Here is a 14,222-nt window from a genome sequence, read left to right on the forward strand (position 1 = left end):
GAAAATATTAGGTGTTACTCTTCAGCTTCCTCATCTTCTAAGTAGGTACATTTTTAAACCACATAGTCTTAAAACATTTCTATGGCTACACAACTGATTAAACTCTAGAAAGTGAGATTTGCTACAAATAAACTATTCCAGAAAGCAAAAACCTTACATTATCAGATTAACTTTCAATCAAGAGTAAACCTCTTACAGAGAAAGACAAATCAAGAAGCAGACTATTAATTATAGAGAAGAAACCAATGGCTACCAGAGGGGAGGAGGATAAGGGGTTGGGTTAAATAGGTGACTGAGATTAAGGAGGGCACCTGTGATGAGCACCAGATGATGTTGGAAGGGGTGAATCACTATATTGTAGACCTGAAACTAATATAATATTGTGCGTTAACTCACTGGAATTTAAAAAAAAAAAAAACCTTTCTTAAAAAGAGTAAATCTCTTACAAACCAAAAATAAAATAATTCCCGGGCTTGTAATACTCAGTTATCACGAAGCCCCCGTATCAGGAACACCTGGGTGGCTCAGTTGGCTAAGTGTCTGCCTTTGGCTCAGGTCATGATCCCAGGGGCCTGGGATCAAGACCAGCATTGGGCTCCCCATTCAACAGAGAGCCTGCTTTTCCCCCTACCTCTGGTGCTCCCCCCTGCTTATTCACTCCTTCTCTTTCTCTCTGTCAAATAAATAAAATCTTTGGGAAAAAAAAAAGCCCCACATTGAAGATCAACCCACCAATCATACCACATGATTGGGCCAATATGCTGCTTTAAGTTAACTTTTTTAAAAACAGGTATTTGCTTAGGAATAAAGATTCAAATTGTGTTAGAAAATAAATTCTAAATGGGGTTGAGTTCACTCCAAAAGAGGTCTCCCCCAAGTCAAGGACATTTGTTTCATATGAAGAGGTGGGAGAGCATGAACAGAGGAAGGGAGTGGTGGACCATTGCCATGCTTGAAGTTGGCTAAAAACTCCACCTAAACAGCTCATGTTCAAATCTCACTCTGAGAAAGTCAATTATCATATGGTTTCACTTACTTGTGCAACGTAAGGAATAACATGGAGGACATTAGGAGAAGGAAAGGAAAAGTGAATTGGGGGAAATAGGAGGGGGAGATGAACCATGAAGGACTGTGGACTCTGAGAAACAAACTGAGGGTTTGGGGGGGGATGGGTGAGCCTGGTGGTCGGTATTAAGGTGGGCACGTATTACATGGAGCACTGGGTGTTGTACATAAACAATGAATCTTGGAACACTGCATCAAAAGCTAATGATGTATTTTATGGTGACTAACATAATACAATTAAATAAAAACAAATTTTGCTCTGAGCTTTCTTTCCCTCTTATTTTTAATACAAAATATTAAATAATTAGTGAAGATAATATTCCAAGAAAACTAACATTTCCATATGACACAGTTATTATTCAGGTATGTGACTATACTGGAACCAATGTTTAAAGATGTGTGAATTTTGGCATTTTTATCTTCCTACAAATCCTCTCATTCATTTGCCCATATGTTTAACCTGGAAAGAAGGAACAGATTAGACAGAACTTATTCTTCTGCATAATCTTTAAGCTGAAAAATGGTCAAACTGGAATTCTATTTCCAAGCTACAAATGTCAAGGGTAATGTGTATAGCCATAGAGAAGGATACACAGAGTAGAGTGTAGAGTGGATACACAGAGGCTTCTACGGGCCCAAGAGCCAGTCTAGGACTTTGTGTGAGCACTAAATTCTCATGGAAAATTTAAAGAAAGAAAAGAAAGGCATCACTGGTGGAAAACTTGAGCCTGGGACACTCTTAGGGCTCTGGACTCTAATAGCTCTCTATGAAGAAAACTTTTTCACACTTATTAAAAACACAAGCCATAATGTATATAAATACTGAATCGCTATGTTATATACCTGAATCTAATACAATAGTATACGCTAATTATTCTTCAATTTACACACACACACACACCACACATGTGCATGTTCATGTGTAAACATGTGTGCCATTTCCCTGCATGTCACAGAAGGACTCCTGGTGCTACTTCCTACTTCCAGTCTACTCAGAAATACCCTGACAATAGGTCCTTCTGGTGGAATGCCTGTTCTCTTTGTTCTGAAGGCAATCATGAGGTACCGAAACAAGTAAATAAGATAAATAGAGGTTGGGGAGGGGGGCGGGGACAACAGTTAGTCAAACATTTACAAAGCAGGTTCAAAGTGCAGACAATTTTTTTAAATTGGCAAAATATTTAAGTCAACATCTTCCCCTCACCTTAAACTTGTTTTGGCCATCCTTCAGAACATATAAGTTATATAAGAATAGAACTCAAACACAATTGGCCTGCTCAAACATGCACAGGCAAGACTATTTCCATAAGCTGTTTCCTTAAAAAAGATGTCCACTGCACAAGAAACCAATTCTATTAGCATTCCATAACCATTGGACTTAATTACCCTCTGCTAGTACTGCAATCTAATTGTGTTTTAAAAAAATAAACCATGATCCAACCTTGCTTTATTCTCTTCTTTATTCCCTATCTTCTTCCATGATTTAATTCAGAATAGACTATTTGTCTAGTTTGACTATTTTATGCAACTTAGCAAATGGAAGACGTTTCAAATGTCTGAACTAATCTGGACAAAGATTCCACTGTGAACTGTAGTTCTATGACTATCATCTCAGTGGAATGCTAACACAAGATTTTTTGTTGTTGTTCTGTTGATTTTTTGCATGTCAACTGCCACGTGTATGGTGGTCACAGATACCATGGAAAGTTCATGCCAATAAAAAATAAAATTATCATGAATTTAAAATCATCATCTACTTAAAATCCATTATCTACTTATGATACCTTAAAACTATCTGAACTACAGAAATTTTTAATAATTACACAAAGGAAAAGAAAAAGAAACTTACACCATCCATTTCTGTCTTCACTTTCAATTCCATTTCTTTCATGTTTTTTATACTCAGAGTCTTTGCCCTAGAATTCAGTCAGATAAAAATAAAATGGCATTTCTGAATCACTACATTAGCAATGAAAATGTAAAAAGGATGTCATTTTATTTTAACAAATAGAACTTATCTGTAATGGTTAAAATCCTACATCCCATTTGTTCATAAAACATTGGTAAATCTATATTTCTCTGGGATCCTCAGGAATAGAGAGTAACACTGGAGACATCTAGGTAGAAATTAACCAATATAATTTACCTCATCTGGGTGCCCAGAACCCCATATGTCCAAGCCACAAGAGGTAGATTGACCAAAAGCGTAATAAGAGAGTGGATAGTGTTTGGGAAAATCTTGTTTTAGGGGAAAAAGAAGTAAAGAGGGAATCAGTGGCAAGATAGGACCAGATACTAATGAATTTACGCAGATTTCTACAGAAATCTCTTTATAGAATCTATAGAGGTAAAACTTAAAATGTTTTTGAAGTATATTATTTCACAAAGAATTTCAAGGGAAGGATGAGAAATGAGTAGAAGCATTATCAGGTGATGAACACTCAAAGTAGAAAAATAACTGACCAAAATAGGGGAATGGTTTACAGATGTTCAGTAGAAATCTTCAATAAATTATCTAGAGCTCTTCAATAAGTTATCTAACTTATCTTTAATAAATTATCTAGTTCTTCAATAAATGATTATGTATATTATATATATATTTATGTATATTATATATATATATATAAATCTGGCTTCTGAAAAATTTACTGAAGTTATTCAATTTTCTAAATGATTAAATTTTATGTAGTCACTGCATAATATATCACCTTCACTTGATTAAAAAAAAAAAACAGCTCTGCGGCACAGTGTATGGGTATGGGTTAACTTATTTACTTTGATAGATTTTATGTTTTACTTTATAGTGTGGACAAGATAAGTCTCTTCATTAAGACCAAAATTGTTATATATTGTATGTAGAGAAATCTTTTCCTTTCATCTCTAATTCTCTGATACCAACTAAAACATGAGCATAGCAATCAATATTCCACAGTAATAAAAGTAACTGGCAATATCGTTGACTTTGCTGCTGTGTCAAAATAGACAGCATTTAAGTAAGATCTTACCTTGGGAAGCGACCGATAACGATAGCTATGGTACAGACCACACCAAACAGCAGCCCCACGTTGGCAGCAAAGCATATTGTAAATACATATGTACTGACCCAGATGCCCTGAAAGAGAAGGAGGAAATAGGAGATACAAACCCTTTAGTAATTTCTCATCTTTCTCATGATCGCTAAATTCCTCACAATCTTATTCTACAACATTCCTGTGACCAAATCTCTCAGGAAGAATATATTATTTAAAAAGGGGTAAACAGAAGCCTGGGACAGAGAGACAAATCCTGGTCCCATCAGACTCCCAGCAGCAAAAGTGGGGAAAAAACACATTCTTTCATTTCTAGAAACTGCCAGCCCCTACTAGTTCAATCCCCAACAACACTTCCTTTCAGATCTGTAAATATTTGGTTGATGTGTATGGTTCAAAAGCATGCCATAATTTCCCACTATTTTCTCATTTAATGTAATATTACAAACAATTGTTAGCAGATTTTTGGTCATTCCCCACAATGCCTGTGTTCTAAGATTGTTATACAAAGAACTAATGTAGTTTATTACTACGTAAGACCCTCAAAGCCTAACAGTTAAAATGATTAAATCTAACACTACCAATGACACTTTTAGATCAGCCACTATAAAGATTGTTATAATTTTATTTGCAAGGGGCGACTTCTTATGACATTGTGAAAGCTGAAAATTCTGGGCCAATTTAGGCCTTGGGCATATTTCAAAAGATGGCAAGAAAATTATTTTTCTCCTTTAGTTGGGATTCCAACATTATTCAACATTATTACTGTTTTGTCTACCTCCTGAAATGACAATCTATCACAAAATATTGTATTATAGTTGACATTTCTAAGTTTATTGTTGGCAAAAAAAAAAAAACTTTAAAAGCAAAATAATTTGTGAAATCCAGGAGGTTATATTTCCTAAACACAATATCCTGCATTCATTAAATAGTAGACTAACAAAATGTTTAAGCTCTCTCTTTTCCCTAAATTATTTGCATCACTTTTACCTATGCATACAATTCTAAAGTTAATTTCTTTCTGTCCAGATGGCTACATTAGAACTTTAAAACATCTTCAACAACCTAATTCAATTTCATATGCAAATGAAAAAGTTAGAAACTTCTCTATAATCTGAAGATAGCACAGATTTTTGTGGGGCGGGGTGAGACAAGTTTGAAGCGAATGTTTCTAAATAGCATTTTTTACTCAAAATGCTTCTCCTTTGTATTATTTAACTAAATGGAGCTTGAGTGGTTCTTGTGATGGGCTATTTAGAAAAGCCAAGCCCTTGAAAGCAAATGGAGGGATTTTTATGTATAAAATTCTTTTTGATATAGAAGAAACAAACATTCTGAAGTAAAAAGAGAAAATATGTTTTGAGTTTTCTCATGTTCAGATCCATCACCAAGAAATGTAATGCTAAGTTAGGACTTATTATGACATCATCCTCAGCCTGTCATCTCATAGGTTAGACATTGAGATGTTTTTCCTCTATTCAGGCAAAAAGACAATCATTTGAGTCTTTTATATGTATACAGTGTAATTTTCCCCCCAAATGAATTACATTATGCTTCATCACATACAAAATAAGGCTGCAAGTTTTTGATCATTACTTCAACTTGCCATGATTGCTTTGTTTCTTACTCATCCCTTAATGCCTACTGGACCCGCCTGGGTGTGGCAGAATAAGATTTTACCCGAAAGCTTTATAAGTCCAATTCCTCATGGCCAACCTCCATGATTCAATATAGCATAGGGAACTGAGGATCCTGGTTCCTACCATTTAAAAAAACCACAGAGCCCAGAGGCCATGATTCATCAGAGCAACCAAAAATTTTGGTACCATCTGGTTCTATTTTTAAAGCATATTTACTCTCCCACAATATCATCTATTGTAAGTTGGGTTCACAATGCTTAGTTATTTCCTGGGGCTACATTTATAGCTTTGAAAAAAATACCAAATGTAAATTAACAACATAGCCAGTATACAGTTCCATTTTTTAGCATAAGTCCCATCACTATTCTGTAACAATATCTATTAAAGATCCAAATGTTTGTTGTCACAGCTATAAGGGATTAGTTAACTCCCAGCCTCCTATTTTTTTCATTATGTGTTCCCACTTGATCCCTCCTCTATTAGCACTCACAGCCCCTAAACACAAGCTAACTCCAAAGCGGACCTCAAGTAGGAAACACATAAACACATAAACCCTTATACATTTGAGCAGCTACTCAATCACTTCACCTCTTCTTGATCTGTTCTGGTGATTGATAGACATTATTATATTTCTGTAGATGTGAATTCTATTCCCACTGTTCAGTTACTCAAACTCAGCTCAGAGCCCATGGTCTCCATTTTGGATTCCTCTTTCCTCATTACCTCAGAGAGGGTTTTGATCTACAGCTCAAAGTGGAATCGTTATTCAACTCTAAACAATTTAAAGTAATAAAAATTTCTGACTTTTCATGTGAGGACTCCTTACATGATTTTCTTAAACTTTCAACCTTCAAATTATTTTACATATATACACATCTTTGGTAACTTCACTTCCATGATATTTTAGGTATCTATTGAGTAATCTGGACATATTCTGTCTACTGGGTAATATCATCTATATCCAAAAAAGTCTGTGCAATAGTCTCACTATAAATGCAATGCCCAGGTTGTACCCCAATCATCAATGGCTTCTCACTGTTAAATCCCTTAGCAACTAAAAAACACCTGTCCACTTCAACCTTGTATATAATCCTTAATTCTGAGATCAAAAGGACACATCACTCTCATAGAAACTTGATGCTGGGTGTTCAACCACAAGAAATATTCTGATAATATTACCAAACATCATGGCAAGAAAGAACTTCACTGAACATCCATGCAGAAAAACTAATTCACATAAAATACAAAAAAAAAAAAATCATGTTAACTTGCGATTTCTCTGTCTTATCCCTCAATACCTGCAGATAGCACCAGGTCTAAAAAGTCCTGTGGGAAAGCATTTGAGACTCATCACCTTTTGATGATGTCTCACTGCCCTCAGAATGAAGTCTAGTCTTCTTTGCACAACATTAGCAGCCTTTCCAAGTCCAACTCATTCTTAAGTTTTGCAACCCCATCTGTCACTACTCCCACCCTCACACTAGATGTTCTACCCATCATTTCCTGGAAAAAGCCTTCCCTGACATCACTCCCCTTCCAATATGGTAATGTGCTCCCTCTTATGTAATTAATGCATTCCTTAGAAATACCTTTATCAGAGGGTTATCAAATAGCTTGTTCAGTAAGTCTGCATCCTCTAATTTCTCTATATCCATGTGCTATCTCAAACATATCACCTTTAAAAAGTCATGATCCTCCATGAGTCTGGCTAATTTTAATCCTTTGGCCTGCCTATCAAATACTGTTCCTTCAAGTCTCAGTTCACATTTCAGCTTTCAGACTCTTTCATTTGGACCAGTCCAAATTAAATGCTCCAGCCTCCATTTTTCCCCCCAGCACTAAACTTGTACTTTTGCTTCCAGGTCATATTGTATCATGCTTTGCATAGTAAGTTGATGTTTCTATGTCTGCTTCTACACAAATATTCTGGAATATATATAAGTGAATATAAGCGTCTGGAGGAGACAAATAGTTCTTTATTTATCTCTGAATTCCCCATGGCACCCAGCCTTGTACTTTGGTAGAGTAATACTGAGCCTTGGGAGATATATTATGAAAATAGGCACCAGCCCAAATAATCCCCCCAAAGTCTCTCTGAGCAAAGAATCTAAAGGAGGGGAAATATATAGACAACTGCATTTCAATATGGTGAATGCCATGATAGAGCTAAATAAAGGGTACTTATGAAATACTTCACCTATATTGGAAACGTAAAGTATTTTGTATGTTCCTGCATAGATACATTTCTCTAGAATATGTATGTTAAACATTTCTGTTAGTAAAAGCCACACTTGATCATTGATCAGTAATATTTAATCTCTTGCTGGCAACATCCTATTAACATAACGCTCCTCCCAATGTAAGCCCTTTAAAACTAAGTTCATGAGACTATATTTAGAAGGAATATGGTCACTGTTAAGATGTTCAACCTATATTAATGCAACACATTTCTTAGCAATTAATGATAGTTTTTCATATGTGTTCTATTAGTGTGTGCTTCCTTGATGAGCTTCATTTCCAGAATCAATTCAAAATGGAAACTGAGAATCCCTAATTCAAGTTAGTTAGGATTTCATTAAAAGTTCTCAAACAACACTTCAATCAAAATTTGACAAAATTCCATTTCTGTTTTTATATACCTCAAATAAATGAATATTTTCTATTTTATAGTCTATATATTTACAAAAATAGTTTACTTTCCATATTTTAATGACTTTATTAAGAACTTAGAAAATAAATGGTAGCTTATGAAGTGTACAAGTTTCAAATGGCCAAAACCATTTTCTGCAAATAAAAATATTACAGTTGATTTTGCAATGCATGTTAAAGCCAAAGAAGGAAATTTTAGGTCAAATTTCTACTTACCCAATCAATTTTATCCACATTCCAATATTTTTTTAAGTCTCGAAACTGTATTAGCATTCCCTTCAGTCCCACAACAATAATACTTGCAAGAACACACTACAAATAGGAAATAAGTTGATGAAGAAATAAGATAAAGATTTTAATCTGAATTTAAAAACACCAAAGAATTTTTATGCCTTTGTTTTTGAAGTACTTACTAGAGAAAAGCAATCACCATTTAGAAGACTAAAGCAATATTCATTTTGTTTAGAACTAACCTATTATTGTACTTTAGGAATATAATATCAATTCTAGAAAATCACAGTATAAAATTTATGCCATTGTAAAACATAAGAAAGAAAGAAAAGAAAAGTAATGAATTATAAGGATGCATGTTATAAAACCAAATGTCCTCTTAACTTTAATTAGCCACTGCCGTTTGAAGTTTGTTGCAAAAAAATTAAATATTTATATTACATATTTCTTTATAATTGCCTTCAGCACCAATGATCTGGTATCACATGTGGATATTTATAACTCTCTTGAAAAGTGAACTTGATTATTAGAAGATCTGCTGTGGAAATGATTGATACTCACTATATGAATGAAGAATTAAGACAGGAATGAGATGATCTCTGGCTCTCTGAAGACCAGGATCTTAAGGTCACTTCAGTGCCCCAGACTTATGAATGGCACAGTGGTGCTCTGGGTCACTTTGTATAAAGATATCAAGGGTGGCAAGATGTATTTTGTTCCTTACTCGCTTGCCCTACACACATTTTTCTAACAGTCCGAGTTCTGATAAAATTCTCCCAAAGTCTGTGCCTTACACCAGAGATTGCCCAGTTCTGCCCTCCAAACAAGCACAGAATAAATCTAATTCCACAATGCCGTTTTAACACATAAGCCTAAGAAACAGAAAACAGCCACGGTCTCTTCCCATTTTTCCCCCATCAAATGTGGTCTCTGTCCAACCCCCCATCCCATTCAATCATTACTTCTGTCACATGGTTTTCAGATGTAGGGCCATTGAGACTACTCTTCTAAGACATTTTAATATACAATGATTTCATTAAAAGTAAAGTTAAAAAGTAGATAATGAAAAAGTACTACTGTACCATGGGCAGCCAGTAAAGCAAGGGTCCTACCACGTAGATGACTATCAGGACAAGAATGCAAGATATTAAACAAGCCACCTGTAAAAAACAGGACAGATGAAGAAGAAAGCTTTGAGCTTTATTATTCCAAAGTCATGGGGGGGAAATAAAATTCTTAGTTCATCTTGATTATAAGACACCAAATGTTGGAGCATGATTGTTAAATTGCATAGACTCCCATTATCTATAGTTTGCAGCTGAGGGAACCCAAACATGACAGCTGACAAAGTGTTGCAATCAAATTAAGTCAGTGATGAGAGAAAAGCAATTCCACACAAAGAAATAGGACACCATCAACTTTTATCACACATCATAGCAATGGCTTTTTTTGTTTAATAGTGAAAGTGACATTTCAATTAAAAGTCCGTTAGCCTGTTGTTGTTCAGCTTGACTCTCTCCATTTCCTAGCGAGTTGTTTGAATAATAACTGAATATGCAGCTTAAGGTTTTTCTCCGTTGATGGTAAATTTCCACTGAAGCATTTACTCTTTGGAGTACTTTGTTAAAAAGGGTTCTAGTATGAAGCAGTTATACAGGATTATAGGAGCAGTCTCTGCAATCAAGTAGACTTAACTTTATTAATCCTGAAGAGTCATTAGTATCAGGTTCCAACCAACTCAACCTGCTGACAAAAGGCAATTCAGAACACCTGACTCCTAGCTATGCTCCACTTGATGGAGAACCTGATTCCACATAAACAAATGTGCATGACTTAGTAAAAACATTTAGCTAAATTGTCAGCCTAATGAGAGAAAAGAGGTTCACAGGACCACAAAGATGCCCAGAATATCATTAAGGAGATAGCAAGAGAATCAGGATCTAGTAGGATGGCTAAAATCAAAAATAAAATTATAAACCATCAATCAATATTAAGGATTGACATGGACTCAAAGCAACTAGAGCTGCCAGACATTGCTGGTGGGGATGTAGTATAGTACAACCACTTTGAAAGGAGTTTAACAGTTTCTTATATAGTAATGCATACACCCACATGTGTCTCAGAACTACCTAAGAGAAATGAAAACACATGCCCATACAAATACCTATATGTGAATATTTATATCAGCTTTATTCATAAACACTGAAAACTATAACTTAAATGTCCATCCCTTGGTGAACAGATAAGCAAATTGTGGTACATCCACACAACAGAATATTACTCAGTAATAAAATAAAAGAAGAGACTACTAATATATGCAACAGTATGGATGAAACTCAAAACCATTAAGCTGAGTGAAAGTAGGCACAGTTTCATTTCATATTTAGTGGAACTCATCTCCAGCACTCCCCAGCATATAAAGAGGAAAAATAATTCTTCTGTGGGAAACAAATCATTATGGAACGAAAATCACTCATAAAACAAGTCGTAGTACACCTAACCATTACAATGATCTTTTAGGAATAACTGGTTATTTTAAAGAATTTTTAAACAACAAAATATGTCTGACATTCCAGTAGGCTAGAGAAAGGCCGGTGTCAGAGAGCAGCAGATCATAGGACTTATGCAGATAGCTCAGTAAGTGAAGTATGTTTATGGAAAGAAAAGGGTACCGAATGCAAAGGCGTATTTATTTCATGACAAAAGATAATGAATGGCTTGCACCCCTGTTGTGAGACTCTTTACTCAATACACTTACAGCGTACTTGAAAATAAAACTCTTAATCTTAGTTGTAGATATGAACTTTGGACAGCTACAATGTAAACTCCTTTGGAAGGGTTTGAGGCACAAGGAGGCAAAGTGACTAGTCCAAGGTCTTAGAACCTGGGAGCTAGAAGGCATATGGATTATGAGCCAAATTGGGATCCATAAAACTAAACGTATTTTAAGGTTCTTAAATATCTTATAATACACTGAAGCTGTTATAGAAATTACAATCAAAGTAAATAATTTTATTTAAAAACACTAAATTACAACTACCTTTGGGCTTTTCTCTAATATTTAACTGACCTTTAGTTTACCTGATGCTTTGTAGGTACGTCAACAATTATGCACTCACTGAATTACAATTTCAATCATTGTCGAAATAAGTCAAGAGCTAAATGGATGTTATTTCCAAAGGTGAAAAAAATATTATTTATGGTACCTTCGATGGTAGGTCATTTAATGAAATAGATCATATAAACAAATTGCTTAACTCCTTCAATGCACTTGCCTCATCCCTGTTGATACCCTAGCTCAAAATATAAGTGTATGTAATTGCACAAGAAAATTTTATCAGTTCTGCCCAGTGTATCTACTCCTCGGGCATAGAAATCAATAATATAATAGTTTCTGCCCTCAAAGCTCCTAAAATACTGACATTCATTGTGCTCCCAATCAAGACCCCCAGATGCTGAAGTATAGATTTGTAAAAAATCTTTGAGGTCATGCAGTCCAAGTCATTATTCGTAGATGGCCAACTCAGCAACCGTACAAGAGGTTGAACAGAGATCAGATATTTGCAGTGCTATCACAGACTTCTCTAACTTAAGGTTTCTGGAATAACACAGTTGAGCTATATTTTCAAGTATTACCCAGTTTCTGAGTATCTGTTACTCTGCATATGAAATGCTGCTTTTTATATATCTCTGATCTACCAAGAGAAACATTTTAAAGGTAGGTTGCAACCAAAACCAAAGAGAATCTTGTTCCTTTTTTTTTTTTTAAGATTTATTTATTTATTTGAGAAAGAGTGAGAGAGAGAGTGGTGGGGGATGAGGGGTGATGCACAGGGAGAGAGAGAGAAAGAAAGAGAATCTCAAGCAGACTCTCTGCTAAGTGCAGACCATGATGCAGGGCTCCATCTCATGAACCTGAGATCAGGACCCAAGCCAAAACCAAGTTGGACACTTAACCAACTGTACCACCCAAGCACACTACACCCCCCACACCCCGAAACTTTTTTTCAAACCTCAGAAAACAAATGCCACTGAAGTGCCTTCTTCTTAATAAGTTTCAGGTTGACCTCTGTTGTTAACCAGTAACGAAAAGTGTTCTCACCCCTAGTGATGCACAGAGCAAACAATCTAGGTATTTTACACTTCTTCAACTCTTTCCATGTCATACTTACTAAATGGCTAGAGACAATTTTTTTTTTTGCTCTAAAATCTAACTACTCATATTGAGTTAATTCTGCATAAAGGATAATGGAATCTATATTTTCTTCTTGTTACATTATTGTATGTATTGTATATGTTATAGGTTGCTTACAAAGATGACTGCAGGCATTCATGTTACCCATACCTATATAGATGGCTGAAGGAAGGGTAAGATGCCAGCCATTTCCTTCCTAAATAGTTGTTAAAGAATGCAAAGTTGGTCAAGAGCTCACTGTATGGACAGCAAAGTGGTGGAATGGCAAAAGTGATGGGAAAGGGCAGTAGGAGAGAGAGGATACTGGGTAACTAAGGCTAGATTTTAAAAGCTTTAAAGAAGTTGGAAGCAATAAGCCAAATTTGAAAGAATAAAAGAATATAGTTTGGCAAATTGGAACCTAGAGGCAACATCAGTGTTGCAGAAAAACATGCCAGCTGTCGTTTCCGACTGTGACCAAGCTTCGCCTACAGCAGATGCTGCCTCTCATACTTCATGGTTCAGTTATGCCTCCTGAACTGCCCTTAGAGCACCAGTGTATCTACTCTGCTGGAAGCAAGGGGAAACACAGGGGAGAAAGCCAGGCCATACTGTGCTCCCTCCCATGATGACCAGTCCTCAGAGGGAAGGCTGGAAGGAGGACCTGTAACACCGCTTTGTGCTGTATGCCTAGGCAGCACCAAGACTTTCTTATTCCTACATATCCATGCTCAGCATGTCACATCTTAAGGCAATCAGTGTTAAAAGGGTTTCATGTGTGGAGGACAGAAATGTATTAGCCTTTTGGGTGCTTGGCTGGTCAGTCGGTTAGACATTTCTGCAAAGCTTCTGGACTCTTGATTTCTGCTTGGGTCATGGCCTCAGAGTCCTGGGATCAAGCCCCACTAGTGGGATCCATCCTCAGCAGGGAGTCTGCTTGAGATTTTCTCTCCCTCTGTCCCTCCCCAACCCCACTCTCTCTTGCTTGTTGGCTTGCTCTCTCTCTCAAATAAATAAATAAAATCTTAAAAAAAAAAAAAAAAAAGAGAGCAGGAAGGGCAAGATGGCAGAGAAGTAGGAGACCCTGTTTCAACCAGTCCCCTGAAGTAAGCTAAATATCTACCAGAACACTCTGAACACACATGAAATAAGCCTGAGATGTAAGATTAAACACTTCTGGATCTCTGTGGGGACAGGAGATCATCCATGGAGAGCTATACATCACTCAATCACCTCTCACCAAAATAACTAGGAGGAGAGCACCCAACAGAGGAAAAATTCAGAGACTGCGACTTCTGTCACAGGACTACTGGATATGGACATAAACAGTATGTTAGAAATGGAATTCAGGGTAAAAATTGGCAATGGCAATGGCTAGGTTGGAGAAGACCATTAGTGGCAGCACAGAATCTCTAAGGGAGGAAGTGAGAGCTG

General features: G+C 36.1%; 1 protein-coding gene across 1 annotated transcript in view; it reads right to left on the reverse strand.

Annotated features, from left to right (window-relative positions):
- SLC26A7 (solute carrier family 26 member 7) overlaps nt 1-14,222 on the reverse strand; it is a 115,549-nt gene that overhangs the window by 21,594 nt on the left and 79,733 nt on the right. Inside the window, exons 9-12 of the mRNA XM_032869060.1 lie at nt 9,697-9,774; nt 8,600-8,695; nt 4,071-4,177; nt 2,915-2,981 (exon numbers count right to left, since the gene is read on the reverse strand). Of these exons, the coding sequence (XP_032724951.1) occupies nt 2,915-2,981; nt 4,071-4,177; nt 8,600-8,695; nt 9,697-9,774 (348 nt within the window). The remainder of the gene's footprint in view (nt 1-2,914; nt 2,982-4,070; nt 4,178-8,599; nt 8,696-9,696; nt 9,775-14,222) is intronic.

This window comes from Lontra canadensis, unplaced genomic scaffold, assembly GCF_010015895.1.
Source record: "Lontra canadensis isolate GAN:19392208 unplaced genomic scaffold, GSC_riverotter_1.0 scaffold37, whole genome shotgun sequence".
NCBI classification, from domain to species: domain Eukaryota; kingdom Metazoa; phylum Chordata; class Mammalia; order Carnivora; family Mustelidae; genus Lontra; species Lontra canadensis.